This window comes from Hypomesus transpacificus, chromosome 7 (assembly GCF_021917145.1).
Source record: "Hypomesus transpacificus isolate Combined female chromosome 7, fHypTra1, whole genome shotgun sequence".
Classification (NCBI taxonomy): domain Eukaryota; kingdom Metazoa; phylum Chordata; class Actinopteri; order Osmeriformes; family Osmeridae; genus Hypomesus; species Hypomesus transpacificus.
Genome location: NC_061066.1, coordinates 4,190,017 through 4,210,665, shown reverse-complemented (window position 1 = coordinate 4,210,665; position 20,649 = coordinate 4,190,017). Strand labels below are relative to the sequence as shown.

Here is a 20,649-nt window from a genome sequence, read left to right as displayed (position 1 = left end):
GTGTCATCCAGGGGGCGCCCTTCCCTTTCCCCACTCCATCCTCTCCCTTAATAGTGTTGAGCGGACAGTAATGGTTCTCTTTTTTTTTTTTTTGTAGTCTTTTTCTTATTTGGCATTAGATTGTTAACGTCTCCCTGTCCGTCTCCATGTGCTTTAGTGTCCTTCGGCCTTGAAAGAAGGTAGGTTTTTTCAACTCCTGGATTAAGGCAATTGATCATGTTTGTGATGATTTTAATAAAACTTTTTCTTAAAAAATGTACAAATTCTTAATACAAACCTCAATGGCATAACCAGTAAACGCTGTATAGAAAATATATAAATATGCTTTTTTTTCTTTTCAATGTACAAATGTTCCGCGTCTCTCCGCGAGCTCTTGTGTTTTTTTCTTTTCTCATAATTTCCATACTGTACAGGTGGGCCCGACCCCTTCAACGTCCTCCTCTCCCCTCCTTTTTACATAATAGTCTCCCTTTCCTTTTTTTGGACTCATAATATGCACAATTGGTATTTACAGAGAGGGGGGGGGGGCAACGGGGGGGGGGGGGGGGGGGGTGACAGGGTGTGAAGGGCAGAGAGCCTTGTGGGAGAGGGAGGGTCCAACGCAGGGGTGCTAGGCTCAGGAGGAGTCCGTGCAGGGTGAGGGGGGCGGGGGGTACAGGTGGTGGGAGTAGCTGCGTTCCGTGTAGGGCGACGGCGGGCAGCTTTCGCAGTTCTCCTCGGCGGACAGGTACTGGCTGCGCGGGGTCGGGGGCGGGGGGAAGGGCTCCGAGTCGTAGTTGAGGTCGCTGGTGTAGCCCTTGGCGATGGTCGCCGAGTTGGAGGTGGGCGGGGCGCGGCGCCCCGGCGTGTAGTCGCTGTCGCACACGTCCGTGCTGCAGGGGGTTGTGGGAGGTGCGAAGTGGCGGTAGGTATAAGTTCTGTAACTGACAGAAGACAGGTAAATAAACAACATTTCGATAAACAACCGCCCTGCTTCAGTGCCCGTAGCTTTTAAAGCCGATGGCTCTCCGACAGACTGCGCTTTTTTCCCCGCCGCTCTGTTGTGACTCACGTCGCCTTCACTTTCCTAATGTATGTTTCGGGCGTAAATAAAACATCACAAGAGGAAAAGTAACTCGTTTCCACGCGCCCCGAGCAAACACGCAAAGGCCGTGTGGGGGGGGGGGGGGGATCAGCCGAGGCTTTGCGATTTCCAAACGCGACGGGAACACGGCACACAAAGGAGCCGTGGTTTTCTTTGAAAGCGGGGCTCTTGTGTACAGAAAGGGATCGCTCTAAGTGTTAGCATGTGCCGGAGAAGGGCCTCCAAATGTGCACAGCGCCCGTCTGCCATCCTCATGTTGGATTACATTTCCAAACCAGACGTCTTTGTCTGGTATTCTCTTGCATACACATGGAAAATGGAATTGTTTCCTTGTTGATTTTCGAGCCTGCGCCGGTGCAATCCTGTGAGAACCGACCCGACTTCAAAACGCGCCGACGGCTAGAGAGCCCAAATCATGGCGTGTGATGTTCTTGCTAAACGCCGGTTCGCAGACGTGTTCCGTAAACGCTAAATTAGGCCATAAAAATGGCTAATCGACAACGTCGTTTGTGAGGCGCGTGCACGTGCGTGTACCTGTAGGAGCGGTGCGTGGAGGGGCTGTTGGAGGAGTAGCTGAACTCCATGGTGTACTGAGAACGGACGGTGGCGGGAGATGGAGGTGGGTTCAGTATCTGGGGGGGAAAGAGGAGAAAAGGAGAGGGAGGAGGGGGGGGGGGGGTAAAATGATGTTAATTGACACCCATTTCTTCTCACGTCGCCAACCCCTGTTCTACTCAGCATGGAAACATTTTGAACCCACTCCTTCAAACAATATAATTGCAAACTTGGCGGCGAAGCAGAGAGTTAATAGCTTCACACGCTTGGAGACCTCTCTTTGTCTGCGAGGTTCCATAAAAACCCAGATGACTGCCGCAGTAAAGACACAACGACAACACCTCAACACTGGCACAAGCCTTTAACGGGGGAATGGCTTCGTATAGGGAGATGGAACAAAGTGAGAACGGGGAGGGGGGAAAAGGCTTTGAACTAAAACCCTTGAGGGTTCTCTCTCACGAGGGTGGGGGAGAAAGGAAAACAAACGAAACAAACAAGTCACGTTAGAACCTGGTCAACGTTAGGAAAGGTGGCTCTGTTTCCCTTGGTTGAAGAGGATGTGAAGGAGCATAGGGAGGGTATAAGTCTCGACAAGTGTGATGTTTGAGCTTTGCTAATGACGGTGAGTGTGTGTGTTTTTCTCACCGGGGGGAAGTAAGTGCCCTTGGTACTGGAGGAGCTGCTGGACGAGGCGCCCGTGACGTGGGCGCGGTCGTACGGAGGGCCGCTGCTCCCGCCCATGATGCTGAGGGAGCCAATCACAGACTTCCCTCGGGACATGCCTGAGGAAGAGAACCAGGAGCGGGGGTCTTAGAGATGTACCGAGCTCTAGAGGCGAGACCCGGCCCAAACGCCCGTCTTTTAACACCTTCTAATCTAAGACAACACAACAAAGCACCAAAAAAAAAGATCTCCAAACAAATGATTTCTATGAGAATCAAACTCGCAGAGGTGTTCGTGTGGCCTCACCTGGCAGCGATCCGGTGAGAGAGCTGGGGTGCGGCACGTATCCCAGAGGCACCGACGAGGGCCCGTGGACCACAAAGTCGTTGGTGACCGTCTCGCCGTCGTCCTTCATCTGCGGACACAGCACGCGCTGGCACACGAAATACATGGCGCCCACCACGAACAGCGCCATGACCACGCCCACGATGGAGCCGATGGTGTTGGTGGGCGGGGACGGAGGCTCCTCGGTGGGGTCTGTGGGGGGGGAGGGGATGGAGGAGAGATGAGTCATTCGGTGGTTGGGTGCGCCTGTTGTCCTGGCGTAGCGTTGCCGGCGTCCGTTCGGGCGTGTCGGGCTGACTCGCGTCGTACTTACAGCAGCCCATCTCGTCCGAGTTGTCCGTGCAGTCCATGTTGTGGTCGCACTTCTTGTGCTTCCCGATGCACTGGCCGTTGGAGCAGCTGAACTGGTCAGGAGGACAGCGAACTGAGGGGGGGGAGGGGACACACACAGGGTTAAATCAAATCAAAACGAGGCTAGTCACTAGCCGTCCTGAAGCGGATACCTGAACACAACGTGAATGTGGTCGACGGCGCCTCCGAGCCCGATCGACGCAGCGAACGTGCCTCGCGGATCGGCCGCCTCGCGCTCCTCACCTTCGCACTTGTTCTCGTCGGAGCGGTCCTGGCAGTTGAACTCGCCGTTGCAGCGCAGGCTCAGGTCCACGCACTGCTTGCTGTCGCACTGGAACTCGCTGTCGAGGCACACGGGGCAGTCGCCCTCGTCGCTGCTGTCGTCGCACTCGGGGAAGCCGTCGCAGCGCCACGCCTGCGGGATGCAGTCCACCTCGCCCGACGTGCACGAGAACTGCTCCGGGGAACAGGTGGGCGGCTCTGAACGAGAGAGAGAGAGAGAGAGAGGGGGGGAGGGAGGGGGAGAGAGAGAGAGAGAGGGGGAGAGAGAGGGAGGGAGAGAGAGGGAGGGAGGGAGAGACATGGTTAAAGCGACGTGTATTCAAATGTCATTTTGTCGAGTCAGCCGACATGTACCGGTGGGAACGACAACAACAAAAAAAAACGTGTGAATATATGACCCGTCTATGGATCCGTGTGTCGTGTGAAGGGGCGGGACGGTGGGTGGGGGTGTGTGTGTGGGGAGGGGGGGGGGCGGTGATTGACAGGGCCCTACCTCCACAGGAGAGCTCGTCCTGCAGCAGCACCAGGTGGACAGGACAGGAGCAGCGTGTGGTCCCGTCCCCCTTCACGATGCAGATGTGGGTGCAACCACCGTTGTCCCACGTACAGGGGTGTTTACCTGCGGAACGAACCACGTCAGCGCTTGGAGGAAGGGTCAAACGCACACACACTCTACAGTAGAGCATTGTAAAGGGCCTCTTCACAAAACATCTGACTACGGTCACCGGACAGTTGCGGGCAGTAGAGCTTGGTGGATGTCCAAGCTTTGTGGGGGAAGGGGGGGGGGGGGGGGGGTCGGTGGACTTACTGTATTCCCTCATGTCCAGCTCGTGGACGGCGTGAATGTCGCTGAGCGAGGCGATGCGTGCCTGGATCTTGGTGCGGCCCTCCCTGGTGGTCTTGTCGATGCGCTCGATCATCTGCTGCTGCTTGTCGATCCAGTACAGGTGGTTGCCGAACACCGTCAGACCCACCGGCTGCAGGATGTTGGAGTCCTCGATCACGATCCGATTGGCCCCTGGTCAACCAGAGGAAAGGAGGGAGGGGTGGGGGAGGGTTGGGGTGGGGTTCGGGTGAGCGGAAAAAGGGGCGGAAGGGCACACGGGTCAGGAAACTGAGGGAACGGAAAGGGCGGTGAACTGAGGAGAGAGGAGGAAGGGGGTGGTAGGGGGAGTATGGGCACGGGGCAGAACGAAACACCGTGAGGCACAACGGCAGCACGCCAAGCGGAGCCTGAAAAAGCACAAGGGACTACTGTGGACACCGTGTCCAAACAGAGTTTTTTTTTTTTTTTTTTTTTAAGAAGTGGGGAGATTTTGTCAGGGTTTTGGCAGTGCGGCTCGATGGCGTGACTCGTTAATGAGACGCGGAGCGTGGTGGCCAGTCCGCCGTGTTCCGGAGAAGCGTGACCATGTCGTGAAAGCGGGTCCAGACCAGAACACCCGATAGAGGACATGTGTGGAACAATGGGATTTACGGAGTTCTGAGGCGCCACGGCCAAATCGACAACAACACCCTAACCACCGCTCCTTTTGTAGTCTGCCCCTCCATCACACCACCGCTCCCCCCTCGACAACAACAAAGACGAGTTCCCACGACTTTCCAACGGCGTCCACGGGAACACCAGACATCAGGTCCAGATAGAAAAAGGCGCTTTCGCAATGGTGCTACCCAGGGCTGCAGGAATTGGGAGTGACAAGCCTCTTGGTTCTGGCTGGAGGACGGCGTGGGACCTCGGCAGAGCTGGTGCGCAAGACGACGACGTCGGCCGGCGCCCCTGCCCAGCTCATTTCAGCAGAGATACCGGAGAACAAAATGAACCCCCCACCCCCCCGGCTAGGCTACGCACTGCGACCCAGAAGACGAAAGAGACAGAGAGAAGGCCACCGCGCTTCAAAATGTCTCCTCCCCCGCCCAGCCCCCCCTCCCCCCTCACAGAAATAAAACGCGAGACCATCTGAAGAATGAGGAATTCTCCCGTCTGACAGCCCCCTACGGAACCGTGTTTGTTTAGCAACCCCCCCCTCCCCTCTCCACCCATTCCCCCTCGCCCTCCCCCCCACCACCTTCCCCCCCCCTCTCCCCAGGCTTGTGTACAGATGGTCGGCATTCCTTTCGTCCTGCGTGGGGCACCGGAGAATTGTGGGGAATGTGCTGAGCACGGGGGGCTGCGGGCCAAGTCCTCCCTCTCAGGGCACAATGCTCCCCCCGTGTCCTGAAAGATGCCGCCTGGCCTGGCCGTGGTTCGCACATTTGCTCCTCGCTTGCCTCCCTTCGGTGTCAAACTCTCCCCCCTCCCCCCCCCTCCCCTCTGCCCCCTACACTCTGAATTATGTCGGCCATAGCGTAACCCGCTCCCCACCACCAGTCGAACCCTGCACAAAGGAATCATTGAGGAGCTGCCACTCCACAAAAGGCCTTAAGTAAACACGGCTCTCCGCAGGGGTGTCGGCCTGATGATATATCTGCTAATCACCGCTAAAGAGGAGAGTGCTCCACAGCAGCGTTACGTTCCACCCAAATACACACATTCAAGTTGGAGTACACTTAGGACCGGTGAAGGATTGCGACATGTTCCGGAGACGGCGCCAAAGCAACCCCCCCCAAAAAAAGGCAAACAAAAGCTTGCTCGCGAGGCGTTTCCCGCCACGTCGGAGCGTCCGTCTTGCCCTCGCCCCCCCCCGCATGCGGGGAAGGAGCGCGAACGTCCTACGCGCGCCTGCGGCCTCACCTGATAGATCGCTGCTCTCGATGCGCCGCAGGTCCGAGTCCACCCAGAACAGCTTGCCCATGGCGTTGTCGATGGCCAGCGCCACCGGCTTGCCCAGGCCCGTGAAGAACAGCACCTCGCGCTCCGTGCCGTCCAGCGCCGCGCGCTCGATCTTGGGCGAGCGCTCCAGCAGATTGGTGAAGTACATGTACCTGAGGAGAACGGGGAGAGGAGGAGGAGGTCAGTATCTGGAGGGGGCAGGGGGGTCGACCGCGCTCGTCGAGGGAAGCCGTCGTCCATGGAAGTGAGAGCCCTCTCTGCGTTTGTTCGAAACAGCTTCGCCCCCTTTCAAGGTCAACGGGGTCGGCCTCGACTGTGGGAAGAACATGCCGGATAGGGAGCGACCTTTCAACGGCTCCGTCCCTAAACCGTGCCTTTAAGAAAGATCCCGAACATGAGCCGGGCTTAATTGCACGGGGCCCCCGATATGACCTTGAAGTCACTGTCTGGTGCGGCGCGTCGGAGACGAGTCCCCTGGCACGGCTCGACCAGAGCGCGAGCGAACGGCTGCGCGGAGAACGTGACACGCGCAAACAAATTACAGCCTGATTAAAAACATGACTGGCTTGCCGCTCAATTGAACTAAACAACCCCAAAAACAAAAACAAAAAAACTATCGCAAGGGAACACTCCCTGGCTGGAAATTCGGAGTCAAAACAGAAACGACCCCGACAGCTATGTACAAATCCAGCTACGGTCCTCGAGGACGTTTCAAACGGCTCAAATCCGGGAGCGTTTCAAGCTGGGATGGATGCCCCGAAAATGTGCTCGAACGCGTGACGTTCCAATGCAACGGACAAACACGGCGGCGTCCTTGTACTGACCCTCGCTCCGGGTTCACCACGATGGCCCGCGGCTTGTCGTTCTCGCCGCGCAGCACCACGCCCACGCGGCTGCCGTCGGTGCGCGTCACGTTGATGACGTTGGTGATCTCGCTGGTCCAGTAGATGAAGCGGCTGTAGATGTCGATGCTCAGGTCGAACGGCTGCAGGCCCAGGCTGTGGCCCGGCCCGCCCACAGGGCTGGACACCACCGTCATGCTCTGCAGCGGGGAGGGGGGATCGGAGGAGACACATGTCAATCAGGAGATGTGGGGAGGGGGGATTGGAGGAGACACATGTCAATCAGCAGATGTGGGGGAGGGGGGGGGGTAGGGGCGGGCACAGACAGAACGGGTACACTTCCGGGACAGTGCTAACAAGAAGAGGATCGGGGGAAGTAGGTTTGCTTTCAAATGTGGGTGTGATGACAGCTTATTTTTTTACCGTGCATATAATAATAATCTTTTTAAATATAGTGTGTGTGTGTGTGGGCGGGGGGGGGTCCTGACCTGGTTGCCGTCCTCCTGCGCTCGGCGGATGGCGTTCTGCTTGGAGTCGATCCAGTACAGCTGCTTGTCCAGCGGGTCGTAGTCGATGGCGCGCACGTTCCTCAGGCTGTGGATGGGCAGGATGATGTCCGGGCTCTGCTGCTCGTCCATCACCATCCGGTTGATGGCCGTCTTCTGGCTGAACAGCAGGAAGGAGGTCGGGGCTGGAGGGGAGGGCGAGGTAGAGAGAGGTAGAGAAAGAGGTAGAGAGAGAAAGAGGTAGAGAGAGAGAGAGAGAGAGAGAGAGAGAGAGAGAGAGAGAGAGAGAGAGAGAGAGAGAGAGAGAGAGGGAGACAGACACAGAGAGAAGTCGAAATACAGGAGAGGGGGAGAGAGAAGGACAGAGAGATAGGAAGAGAGAGACGGACGGGAGGAGAAAAGGATTTAGTATATCTGGGTCCATCACATGGTGGGTGGTCAACACAGTGAGGTGGGCCCTGACTGTTCCCCAGGCAACCATAACCACCGTATTAATCCTCACTGGGCCATTATGGTTTGCCCAATACTGGTTGTTATCAGTTTAGGCCAATCACCATTGGCTCCTTTTTATTCGCAGTAAACACATTTTCCAATTAGAGAGCACGTCACCCAATCCACCGACTCCATTACGCAAACTGCTGTATTTGTGAGAAATTCAAAGTACATAGAATGTTGTTAAAACGCAACAATAGGGAAAGCTGACTATGGGACTAGGCTGCCAGTACAAAAGTGAACACCCCAACACACACACACACGCTTTCACCACACACACCCACATGGAACACACGCACACGAGTAAAGACCAGCTCCCCCGAGGGAGCCTCTGGGCGATTAAAGAGAGAGAAAAAAAAAGAAAAGTGAAATGTTTTTACTATGTCAAACACAGCGATGGAGGGAGTCGAGGCTTAATCTGGGCTTCAGTTTCCAGCCGTATGCCAAGTTGGCAGCGGAGGGGCCAACCACAAAAGCTTTAAAAAGAAAATACTCCCTCCCACCCTCCCCCCGCTCATTCTCATACTCTCAGGCACAACTGCTTTCAATCTCTGTGCTCAGGGGGGGTAGTGTGGGGGAGAGGGGCGACTGATAGGCTGCCCCCCCCCCCCTCCGTCGCTGACCAAGCTGACGTCAGACCTTCGCTGAGAGATCAAGCGCGAGACAACCGGTCACGGTCAGCGACGCTGGAATGAGACACGACCGGCGCACACACAGCGCGAAGGAATGATAGTGTGCGCGCGCGTGCGTGAGACAAGCAGCCCCCCGCCGCGAGCCAAGCCTGCGGCCCGACCCTGCGCGCACCCCACCCCGCGCGTACGGCCCTTTCTCCTCACCGCTGCACGTCTTGTTGTCGTCGTTGAGGGAGAAGTGGGCGGGGCAGCCGCACACGAAGCCGCCGACCGGCACGGCCAGGCACAGGTGGGAGCAGTGGCCGTTGGTGGCGGCGCAGGCGTTCCAGCCGCCTTGGCGGGACGAGTGGAACACCAGGATGTCCATGACGTAGTCCAGGTGGCCCTGGATGACGGTGCGGTTCTGCCCGCTGGTCTTGTTGGCCCGCTCGATGCTGCGCTCGCTCCAGTCCGTCCAGTAGATGTAGTCCTGGTACTGGGTCAGCCCAAAGGGGTGGGGGAGGTCCTCGGCGATCACCTCGCGCTCCAGGCCTGTCGTGCGCACGCACGCACGGAGGGAGAGAGGAAGAGCAAATGAGTTTGGCAGGAGACATCGAGAGAGAGAAAGTGCGAGAGAGACAAAGACAGAAAGTATGTAGCGATGGGAGAGATTGCTCTGCAAACATCTGCCGGGCAAAAGCTAGGCTTTTTGGAGTTTTTTCTTTTTCTTTTTTGGTTCCAGAAATCCTGTGCCAACGGTTGAGGCTATTTTCTCTCCACGCAAAAATTGGTACTGTTGCAAGAGCTGTGCAAGAGTGTGTGCTTTAAGCTTGGGCCTAATAGCAGTATCATTTTTAGCAAAAAAGAAAAAACAAATCTTTATTTTTTTTCTGAGAGGCATTTTTGGTTCCTGGTTTATATCCATCAAGTCAGTGGCAGTACATTTCAGGACAAAACTTCAAGAGAGTTATTCTGGCCCAGCTTTTGTTTCAGCGAGGCTTGTCTACACCCTTTTGAAGTTCCCCCCCACACACCCCCACCCCCCACACACCCCTCCCCCCCATCCAATCCAATCCACCCAAATATAGCGGGGCGGCAGGCATGACAAGCTAATTGGGAACATATTCCACTTTTGTCATCTGATATCTACATAAAGCTCATATATGCACACACATGACAAATGGAGGACTGAAACCGACACACGAGTTGGCCCACATGGTGCTTGCTGCTGGAGCGAAAACAAAAGAGTTTGAGGGGTGTGTAGTGACAGCTCCCACCGGCTGCGACGCGTTCCGCATGCAGACGGCACAGGACCGCTTAACAAGCTTGTCCTTCGGCACCTTCCTCTACACTTCGACATGGGGACTGATCAACTTCCTTATACGCAGACACACACACACAACAGCGTCCAGGCACCTAAGACAGCGCTTCTCAAATGGGGGTACTACCAGGGGTACTTGAGAGAAAAATATGGAGTATGAATTATATTTGTTCAATAAAAAACATGGGAATAGGGGGTACTGGAGCCAAATGTTTGAGAAGCACTGACCTAGCATGTTGGAGGACTCGATGAGCGTGGTGTCCAGATCGGTCCAGTAAAGGCGCCGCTCGGCGTAGTCGATGGTGAGCCCGTTGGCTCGGCCCACGTTGGGCACCAGGGTGATGCGGCCCGTCCCGTCCATGGCGGCCCGGTCGATCTTGGGCTTGCCCCCCCACTCGGTCCAGTACATGAACCTGTAGAGGCAGGACAAAAAGAAAGGGGAGGGAGGGAGGGGGGGGTTAAAACGGTTAAATGTCTCCTCAATCTTCGCCTGCGATGAAAGCTAGGAGGTCTCCCCTCCAACTGCCACGCTGCTCCATTTGTGTGTGTGTGAAATTGTGTGACCTGGCAGTAAGCACTGTGTAGCCGTACACCTCAAAATGTGTGGATTCCACTGAGAGTTGGAAAAGAAGTCTGGCTCCATCCAAAATTCAATTTGATACAGAGTAACTGGAGCTGCTCAAGTAATGGCCACTACTTGATCTGAGACCAGAAGACTAATGCGTTGCAGTTGTGCATAGAGAGGCCTTTATAAGCATTCAAACTGCATTTGAAAAGAACATTGAGCTGATAAATGCAACTAATAAACCGCACATTTCAGTAAACCCTTAATCAATCATAGAACAAACAATGGACCTGCTGCGTAAAATTCAGTTCCAGCATTCGGACAAAATGGCTGCCAAGAGGGCCGCTTGAGGGTCAGTGGAGAATGTAGTCTTTGCCCTTAGATTTAAATAAGCTGTATTCGGAAGCCCAGCATTCAAAAGCCGGTCAAACGTACAGTTCCCTCCAGCATTGGCATCAGCATCGCTAACCCCCTCCTCCGCCGGTCTGCACGCGACTACTTACCCCTCGGCAGGGTCGAGAGCCAGGGCCCGGGGGCTGTCCAGGTCCTTCCACACCAGGACCTGCCGGTGCTGGCCATCCAGCTTGGCCACCTCGATGCGGTTGGTGCCGGTGTCGGCCCAGTACAGGTTCTTGCCCAGCCAGTCCACGGCCATGCCCTCGGGGTAGTCCAGGCCGAACTCCACAACGTGCTCCAGGGCACTGCCGTTCATGAACGCCCGGCTGATGGTCTGGGGTGGGGGAGGGGGGTGGGGAGGTAAGGAGGCACGGGTGAGTGACTGCCGAAACCGGAGCAGAGGGTTGAGGAGGAGCGGCGTTTTGCAGAAGTCGGGAATGTTAAACCGAGGTCTGTTTTGTTGAGCGATCTGTTTTTATTAGCATCAGCACACACCTCGGGGGAGAACACAAGGTCAAACACAATCCACGGCAACAACAACACCCCCCCCCCAAAAAAAAAAATACGCAGAACACCACCACAATTGATATGCACGACATACACAAACACGCACTATTTATGGAGATATGTTCTACATCTCCAGCCTGCGAATTGCTACCCAGTTGTTAAGGGGGGCAGGGGATTGGCGGGGGCATACACTTCTGAAAGAAAGGCGGGAAGAGAGGGGGAGGGAGGAGGAAGGAGAAAAAATGGCTTCGGAAAAGAGTGGAAAAACCTTGGTGTCTGGTGAAAACTCGCAGCTCGTTTAGAAGGCAGGCAGGCAGGCAGGCAGGGCCGGGGAAGGTAGAGATGCTCTTCTATGAATGATTTATACCTGCTTAGATATGTACAGCCTCCCCCGTACCTACGCCGATCCCCAACACCCTGATCCTGCACAGCCAGCTGCAGCTGGAGGCTGCCTGAATGAGGCTTGTATCGGACAGCGGATAATAGCCTATGTATGCTAGGCAGTGGACCTCGGCAGGTTAAGGGCTCGTTAGCTCGGCGCGCGTGGCGCGTTAGCTAGCACCGTTCCGCTCTGTAGCTACGCAACGACGTCACGGGCCAGTTGCAAAGGGCCCTCCACCCTGCTTCCTCGTGGAGAGGGAGCGAGGAGATGGGTGGGTCTCTGTGAGGTCGCCAGGGTCCCTTCGGCCTCATCAAATCAGCCGGCCTTGGGATGGAGAGGGAGGGTGTCTGCTGGGGAGGTGCTGCTTCGGTCTGGTACCATCCAGCACGCCCGGGCCTCGCCATGACCTCCCGGCGGAGCTCGATATCGTCGTGGGCTCTTCCATGCCGACACCCCTTCTACCCCGACGCATTGATCGCCCTCAGAAATGACCCTGTCGTTAGGGGCTCTCTTTTTTTCACACATACCCAGTGATGGTTTCACTTGTCCAGCACTCCAGAATATGTCTTTCCTGCTTGTCGTTTAGACCAAAACACACACACACACCCCGAAGAGGTAAAGCAGACAACCCCCTCCCCCCGCTTTTTCCCCCCAAATCTGCTCTCCATCGCCCATGTTACCGCTACACCAAAAACCCAAGTGCGTCTATAAATAGGATTCTTCCAAAATAATTATCTCCCATAGCAAAAAAAACTAAAAAACAACAGAAAACCACTTTCGGTCCAGGCCCCAGAAAAGGGGGAGGGGAGGACGGGAGTAGCAAAATGGGGGAGTAGCAAGAAATTGAGGGAGAGAAGAAAAAAAAAAAAAAAAGGGGGAAAAAAGGGAAAAAATGAAAAAAATCAGCCATCAATTATTTCCAAGCTGGCGTCTCACGGGAGCCCATTATTGAGCCATGCTGTGGGCGGTGAGCCAACTGGAGAAGCTGGGGAGTATGCGCACACACGCACGCACACACACCCCCAAACCCCTCCCACACACACACGCCCCCGCACCTTGAGCGTGATGTCCGTCCAGTAGATGCGGTTGTCGGTGACGTCAAAGTCGAGCGCCGACGCCTCCTTCACGCCCGTGAGCGGGATGGCCACGTTATTGTTGTTGGTCTCCAGGGAGATGCGCCGGATGTCCGTGTGGCGGGAGAACAGCAGGAAGGCCTCGGGGACGATGCAGGTGGTCATGTCGGCGATGAGCTCCAGGCCGATGGGGCAGGCGCACTGGACCCCCGCCGGCTTGTACAGGCACAGGTGGCTGCAGCCGCCGTTGTTGTCGGCGCAGGGGTTGGTACCTGGGGGGGGGAGCGAGAAATTCACTTAATTAATCACCATCTCAGAGGCCAAAAAAGAGGAGGATGGAACGAGTGTGTGTGTGTGTGTGTGTGTCAGTGAGTGTGGAGGGGTACAGCAGTCTGGATGCAGCCTGCCTCAGCTGAGGTGAAGCATTGAAATATGAATGCGCCGTTATCCCCGTTTCCCAGCCAGCCTGGGCGTTCGCGCCGTCTACAGAAATCAGCCCGTGTTTTTTCGCAACCAACAGACAGCCGCTTTGCCATTAGAATTCAGCTCCCGTAGTGTGGCTTCCCAAATTGCTGGAGGAGGGAATAGAAAATGTGCCTCACACTGCGCCGCGCCTTTCACAAACGGAACAATGCACGACGGCGCTAATCCCGAGAAACGCATTCAGACGCTAAAACCTTTGGCGGGGGAACTACCTGAATTTCGGGGACCCTGCACAGGTTTCTAAGTCGATGAGCTCGTTAAAATAGGTGGACTTGGTGTCGTCGGCTGTCCCGACACGGAAAAACCCGACAGATGAGAAGCTAAACGTTGCGAGTGCCGAAGCTGGCGACAGGGGAGGGGGGTTGTGGGACGGCTCGGGGCGCGTCGGACTCACCGAAGGTCTCGTGGACGTAGGTGGCCTTGAGGCCCATGAGGTCGGGCAGCTGGTCGATGATGATCTCGCGCTCGGCCGTGCGCTTGTGCACGCGCTCGATGCTCCTCCGCTGCCAGTCGGTCCAGTAGATGAAGTCTCCCAGGAGGGTGAAGCCGAAGATGTGGGGCAGCTTGTCGTCCACCAGGACCCTGCGGCCCGTGCCGTCCATGCTCATCACCTGGGGAGGGGATGGGGCAGAGGACAGAGGGAGGGGGGAGACGAGGAGAGAGAGAGAGAGGGTGAGATCCATCATAGCTCAAATCACACCATGACGCAAAGCCAAAACAAACAAATGCTCCATCTGTCAAGAGCTACAAGGAGACTCGGTACAGTCACACAGATTTAACCACAATACACATTCGACAGATGAACCATGACAGGCTTCACTGTGCTTGTCGGCTAGTGACGGAAGGAGACGGATGTGTTGTCGGGCCTCGAGCCGGCTCTGTAAACAGGCCGTCATTGGTTCCCACACTGCAGTTCACCAAGGGCCAAACTCGGAACCACAGCCGCAGTAATCAGCCTGTTCCCAGAGAGAGAGAGAAGCCACACCTTCTCATTGTGAGCCCGAACCAATCAGCCGCTGGGAAAACTCTGTGACTCACCGGCCACAAACGGGACTACTTTGAAATGCGACAAAATGTGCAAAACGATTCATTTCAATTTAATTCATTTTAATCGAATCCTCGATTGGAAGCAACAAGAACAGTTGAGCCCCAGCTCTCTCCCTCTCCCTCTGTCTCTCCCCCTCTGTCTCTCCCCCTCTGTCTCTCTCTGTCTCTCTCTCTGTCTGTCTCTCTCTCGTGCCTGGCAGCGTGGAGTGGGGGGGGCTGGGGCTGGGTTGGGTGTCAGTCAACCGGTGACGTTAACGCTGATTGAATTTCCACATTGTGCCGTGGATGTGAACGGAGCCAGGCACACACAGAGAGAGACAGAGAGAGAGAGATGGGGGAGAGAGAGAGAGACAGAGCACCCTGGCGACCTGGCAGCACATCTCAGCACCGCTAATTAGAAGCAGCAGCCGGAGCAAACAAACAGCGGCGCATATGGCTGCCACATTTCCTCTCCTCAACACGGAGCACTTTGACATCTTACTCTTTTCTTTAGCCTGAGAGTGAGCGTGAGGCCGAGCGAGAGAGAGAGTTTGTGTGTGTTTGTGAGGGTGCTTCACTGTGTACTAGTCGTGAACGGACTGCATACATAATTGCCTGTCACCTCCCCGACAGAAAGAGAAGAGTTTGTTGACTTGGGCCCGGGTGTGCTTTGGCCAGTTTCATCACTTCCAAGTAAACGCTCTGTTCAGTCATGGTGAGAGAAGGGGGGGGGGGGGGACTGCAGAGGGGACTGTCTGTGTTCTGAGAAAGAGTTGGGGGGAGAAAGAAACCAGCTCACCAACCACAGAGGCTAGTTAGCTAGCGCGTTGTCGACTAACTGCCACAGGTGCGGAGTGAATCAGACAAAAAGAAAAAGCTGGTAAGCTCCGCTTTGTACAAAACTTTGAAGGTGGAAAAAGAAAACATGTCGGCCGATCACTTCATCCAGCACCTCGGACCGAATGAAATCACTTCCCCAGCAGATGTCGAGTTAAATGACTAAGAGGATATGCTTTCAGCCATACCTCAGTCTTGGCCTTCAACGAGGAGCTGTTTTATTGTGAGAAGAGAGTGAGAAGAAACATGAGGACAAAAAGCATGCAAGAAAGAAAAAAAATAAGAAAAAATACACAAACCTGCATCTTGGAAGTTCAAAGCCAAACTAAACGAAGACCTACACACGAAGAGGAGTGAAACCGAGGGGGCCCCCTTCTCGCGATTCTCACGCAACATTTTTGTAACGTCTGTTTTGTAACAAACAAAAGACCAGATTCTCGTACTCCGGATCTTGGACATTCCAAGGCAGAGGGGTTATGTTAACATTCCAGCTCTGCATAGCGTCTCTGTGCGCATTGCATTCCCCCCCCCCCCCCCCCTCTAAAAAAGACAGCGATAATAATTGAGAAACGAGGGACATTATTATTGGTGTTGAATCGGTCGCTTGATCGACAAGCCTTGGACCCCCAAGCTTTGTCTATCTGCTTGTGAAGCTGTTCAGCTAAACTTCATTATCTGCTTCAAATCAGAGGAGACCCATATGAACTGTGGCTACGACACTGCAACCCTCTACCACACGGAGAAAGGAAAGGAGAGAGAGAGAGACAGAGAGAGACAGAGAGAGAGACAGAGAGAGAGAGGGCGTGAAAGAGAAAAAGGCAGGAGGAGAGCGAGAAAGCGAGAGCGAAAGAGAGCGAGAGTGAAAAAGCTAGAGCAAAAGAGAGCGAGAAAGTGAGAGAGAGCAAAAAGGTATATAAATATAAAATGAAGTTTCCATCCTCAGCGCGATGGCCTCAGCCAAAAGGTCCCCGCCGGTTTGGGAGTTGTGACCGCAGTGCGGTGTGGGTTTCAAATTCTGGGGCTATTCTAAACAGAGGAGGCCGCAGCTGGAGTGGAGGCCGCAATCGGAACCAGATGTGGGCTGTGGCCGCGAAAAACCCAGCTCTGCTCAGGACCTAAGTGAGCAAACCCCGATCGCCCCCCCCCCCCCCCTTCTCCCCATGCAGAGGGACCACTACCCCATAACTTTCACGTGGGGGGTGGGGGTGAGGGTGAGGAGCGGGGTCAGGTGTGGCGCTGTGCGTGAGGATGCCGACCGCAGTGTCCTACCCGCCCGTTTGGAGTACAGAAAAAGCCCCTCTCTAGAGGAGAAGAAAGAAAAAAATAAAGCTAAAAAAAAAGGCTCCTTTCCATATGGCGGCAGAGGGAGGGAGGGAGGAAGAGGCCTGCGAAAGGGAGTTGCGAGTTCTCCGCGTTGAGGTAAAAGCGTTACAGTCTGCCCCCCCCCCCTCTGTGTGCTACATCTGTACCCAACCTAACTGGTCAACGGGGGCTCCAATTTCGACGCTGGCCGGTCTGTCAACACCCCTGAAAGTGACGAAGTTTAACAAGGGTCCTGAGGAGTGGGGGGTGTTTGATGTGGGATTGGACGGGGGGGGGGGGTGGGGGGCATGTAGGCCCCGCAGCCTGGGTAGAGGCATGAGGAAAACCAGAAAAAAGCTGCGCCCCCCCACCCCCACCGACTGAGGCACTGCGGAAGCCTAGCGCGGGCGTTGTTTTGATTGGAACGTGTTAAACCGCGAGAGGTCGTTCACTAGTCGTGCTCCTCTGGTGCATCGAGTTCTGTATTTCATTACAGACTGTCCCCCCCCCTCCATCCCTCCAACAAGTTGTTCTGTGAGATTCAAAGCAGTACTGGGGCGAGTATCTCTTTACAGTCGCACAAATTGGCCCAATTCAAACATCCGCACGTAACAGCACGTATAGGCGAGATGGTCCGAAAACGCCCCTGGACCGACCAGGCATCTGGGTGACATGGTCAGGGGACCAACGTACGATCTCAACCGAATGACGGAGAGGGGGCGTTTCCGAATGCCCTTCCAAAACGTGTCCCCTCTCCGGGTTCAGCTGGCTAACGACTTCCGTCCCCGCCGCCGCGGGGCTTATTCAGGGCACGGTGTGAGGCTGAGGGGTGGTGGTGGTGGAGCGTGGGGGGGGGGGCGGGGGCTCTGGCAGTGGCCTCTGTGATACTGCCAGCTCCCTGGCGTCAGCGCCGTGTAGCGGCTGAGGAGGGCTTAGAGCGGGGGGCCCGGCGTGCCGAGGCGCCCCGGCGGGGGGTCTGCCTGCTGCGGCCTGCCAGATAAAGCCTGTCACAAAAGACCCCCCGCAGAGAGCTGCCGCCACTATCTGTCAGGAGTATCAGTGCTGCTGCTGATTCCCCTCACCCCATCCCCCTCCCCCCCGACATGCACATGAATTAAAACACACACACACACACACGTCTACCACACACACGCTCACATCTTAATGAGACCGACACTGTGGAGGGCTAAATGGGAAACAGTGGGGGGGAAACACCCGTGTTAAACCAGGAGGAGCGGGACGTTTAGCTCATCAGACTGTGTGTGCCAGGCTGTGCATTTCGGACTGAATGCAAGAATGGAATGCGCCGTCTAACCTTTGACCCCCCCATGGTGTGGGGGGTCGTGTTGACCACTTAGCCTGCCCAGTGGGTGACACACATTAAAAACAGCAGGCAGCGTCCTATGGCGTGGCTGTATAACAGACACTACCCAGAATCCACAGTGACTAGCCAGTTGTGGGGACCATGAACTAAACGGCAACCCTCGAAAAAAATAACAATCTTCATAATAATAATAATAATACATACAAAAAAATATATGGTACCTCGATCTTGTCGGTCTTGGCATCGCCCCAGTAGATCTTCCTCTCGTGGTAGTCCAGCGCCAGGCCGTTGGGCCAGCCCAGGGACGTGTTCACCATGACCACGCGCTCCGTCCCGTCCAGGTCGGCACGCTCGATCTTGGGCACCTCGCCCCAGTCCGTCCAGTACATGTACCTGCAGGGGGCCCCGGGAGGGTGGATGCAGAGAGTCAGAAGACTGCAGGTCTCAGGATCGCATCTAGCCCCTCAGGTCAGGTCCATCTAGTTTCTCAGGTTAGTTACATCGAGTCTCTCAGGTTAGGTATATATTAGTACTGTCAGTTTAACGCGTTATTAACGGCGTTAACGCAAACCCAAATTAACGGCGTCAATTTTTTTTTATCGCGCGATTAACGCTCTTTTTGGCCTAGCAAACTTTGTAGTTTTTTTCACATGCTGTTGCAACAATTACCAACGTTAGAAAGACTACAACACCACACCGGATCTAGCTAGACCGGAAATAAAACAACAGGCACGCCACACACACTTGTTTGGCTTGCGAGCCGGCTAAAGAGTAGTAGCAGAGCCCGTTTACGGATATTAGACATTCTCTGGTAGTAGGCTAACGTTACGTTTTGAGTGGATGGCGAGCGCGAGACGCCGAAATGGATGCCAATAAGATTCTGAATGGAAAGTTTACTTTTAAAAAGTTGCCAAATGGTTCCATTGACAAGACCAAAGTGATCTGTGTGTTTTGTCGTTGTAAACTGAGTTATCATCGCAGCACGTCCAGTCTGAAATACCACTTGATGGCCAAGCACACAGCTGATGCGATTCATGCAAATTCTCCGCCCCCTCGTCAAAACCAGGCGATTGCAATGTTTTTTCTAATAAAAAAAATATTTGCACGTAGCAATCCGAACCACTTTTACATGTTGATAAGAGCTTTAAAATTTGAAAAAAGAATGGGACAAAAAGAAATCAAGGGACATTTAGAATAGATAAAAATGTGCGATTAATTGATTAATCGCGAGTTAACTATGACATGAATGCGATTAATCGGGATTCATTATTTTAATCGTTTGACAGCACTAGTATATATACAGTTGACATTGATTGTGAGATATTGTTGTTTATAAAACAGTGCCAAGCAGAGGGTGTTAACCATGGACAAATTGTGAGGTCACCAGGCACTCAACATGACCGGGCAGGGATACGCTGCCAGGGCGGGCCCGAGTCATGACTAAGGGCAGGCGGCGGTGATGTCACCCCCCCCCTCTCTCACCACTCCACCCCCCGCTCTCAGAGTCCTGCGGTGGCAGGCAACCACAGCTGTGATGTCATCCCCCTCCGTCAACATGCCGCCTGGATGATTGCGGCAGGCAGGTGAGACCCACAAAGGCAAGTGGCTTACGTTAGCGCGCAGGCGCCCGATGCCAAACCTAGCCATGTCATCACCACACTGGAGTGCCAGATCCTTAGTGTGCCCGTCACCTTTAGTGAGATGATTTGCTTTGGCAGAGAGAGGGTAGGAGACTGAGGGGGATGAAATCACAAGCCTTTGGCTCATCGGACTGCCTTAGGGATAAAACCGACTCTTCGCATTGCAGTTCACCCAAAAAACTAATCTTCATTTGTACCCATTTAAAGAAAAATAAACGTTCCAATATGTGAACCGCACACAACGAGGCCCCCCCAGTCCAAACATGAACCTCACTCATCTCGATCCAAACACCGCAAACCGAAACCTAAACACACCAACCAGAACCACTGCATGGAAGGAGACGGGAGTTTGTACCCACCCTGCTGTCGGGTCCAGAACAATGGCCCGGGGCTCGTCCAGATCTTCCGAGATCAGGATCTTGCGCATGGTCCCGTTGAGCCGCGTCACCTCTATGCGGTCCGAGCCCGTGTCGGTCCAGTACAGGTTGCGGGCGATCCAGTCCACGGCGATGCCGTCCGGGTGGTTGACCTGGGAGGTGACCACGAACTGGGGCTCGCTGCCGTCCAGGTTGGAGCGCCGGATGGCGTGCACGTCGTCGTCCGTCCAGTACACGTGGCCGTCCACCGGGTCGTAGTCGATGGCGATGGCGTGGCGGATGTCGTCCGACTGCAGGATGATGTCGGTGAAGTCCGGCGTGTCCAGGGAGATTCGGCGAAGGTCTGTGCGACGGGCCAGGAGAAGGATCTGGGTAGGACCTGGAGGGAGGGGTGGGGATAAGGGTGTTAGTCACGCAGTCTATGAAAGATATCCGCATATTTTCTTCAGTGTTACTTCAGCTGGCTAGCGCATGGTTGCTCATTTCCTCTTAAAATACTACTGTGTTGTCTTGTATACACTGTATTTCCCTCTAACGATGCCTAAAATAAATACAAGACAAACCATTGACTCAACCTTGAATAGTCTCCCTATTCTGCCCTTTGAGTGATATTCAAAAGAGTGGGAAAGTGGACTGAGTGGGCGAGGGGAGAAAGAAAAAAAACCTAAACAACAAAGTATATCTTTCTAGTTTCGAGTGCTGGTTGTTCGGCCCACTCAACGCTTCCAGTAAAAACCCATCTCTGAAAAGATCAATCAGAGGCCCGCCTTGAACAATCAAACATGGAGGACAACCCTCTCCTCTTCCTCAGTTTCTTTATTCAGGAGACTGCCCTTTGCTTGCTCGCTCGATCTCTCTCACGCGCGCTATTTCTTTCTCTGTCTCTCCCTTCCCCCTCTCTCTTGCTTGTTCTCT

General features: G+C 54.8%; 1 protein-coding gene across 2 annotated transcripts in view; it reads right to left on the bottom strand.

The window, feature by feature from the left end:
- Positions 1-547: 547 nt before the first annotated feature.
- lrp6 (low density lipoprotein receptor-related protein 6) overlaps positions 548-20,649 on the bottom strand; it is a 38,537-nt gene continuing 18,435 nt past the window's right edge. Inside the window, exons 6-23 of one of the 2 annotated variants that reach the window (XM_047023117.1) lie at positions 19,717-20,113; positions 17,939-18,110; positions 13,623-13,839; positions 12,728-13,017; positions 10,891-11,117; positions 10,051-10,235; positions 8,727-9,053; positions 7,381-7,583; positions 6,875-7,092; positions 6,012-6,202; positions 4,089-4,298; positions 3,774-3,899; positions 3,242-3,478; positions 2,961-3,071; positions 2,609-2,839; positions 2,285-2,421; positions 1,619-1,716; positions 548-923 (exon numbers count right to left, since the gene is read on the bottom strand). In XM_047023117.1, the coding sequence (XP_046879073.1) occupies positions 617-923; positions 1,619-1,716; positions 2,285-2,421; positions 2,609-2,839; positions 2,961-3,071; positions 3,242-3,478; positions 3,774-3,899; positions 4,089-4,298; positions 6,012-6,202; positions 6,875-7,092; positions 7,381-7,583; positions 8,727-9,053; positions 10,051-10,235; positions 10,891-11,117; positions 12,728-13,017; positions 13,623-13,839; positions 17,939-18,110; positions 19,717-20,113 (3,884 nt within the window). In that variant the 3' untranslated portion in view covers positions 548-616. The remainder of the gene's footprint in view (positions 924-1,618; positions 1,717-2,284; positions 2,422-2,608; positions 2,840-2,960; positions 3,072-3,241; positions 3,479-3,773; positions 3,900-4,088; positions 4,299-6,011; positions 6,203-6,874; positions 7,093-7,380; positions 7,584-8,726; positions 9,054-10,050; positions 10,236-10,890; positions 11,118-12,727; positions 13,018-13,622; positions 13,840-17,938; positions 18,111-19,716; positions 20,114-20,649) is intronic. The other variant, XM_047023118.1, reaches the window with a different exon arrangement.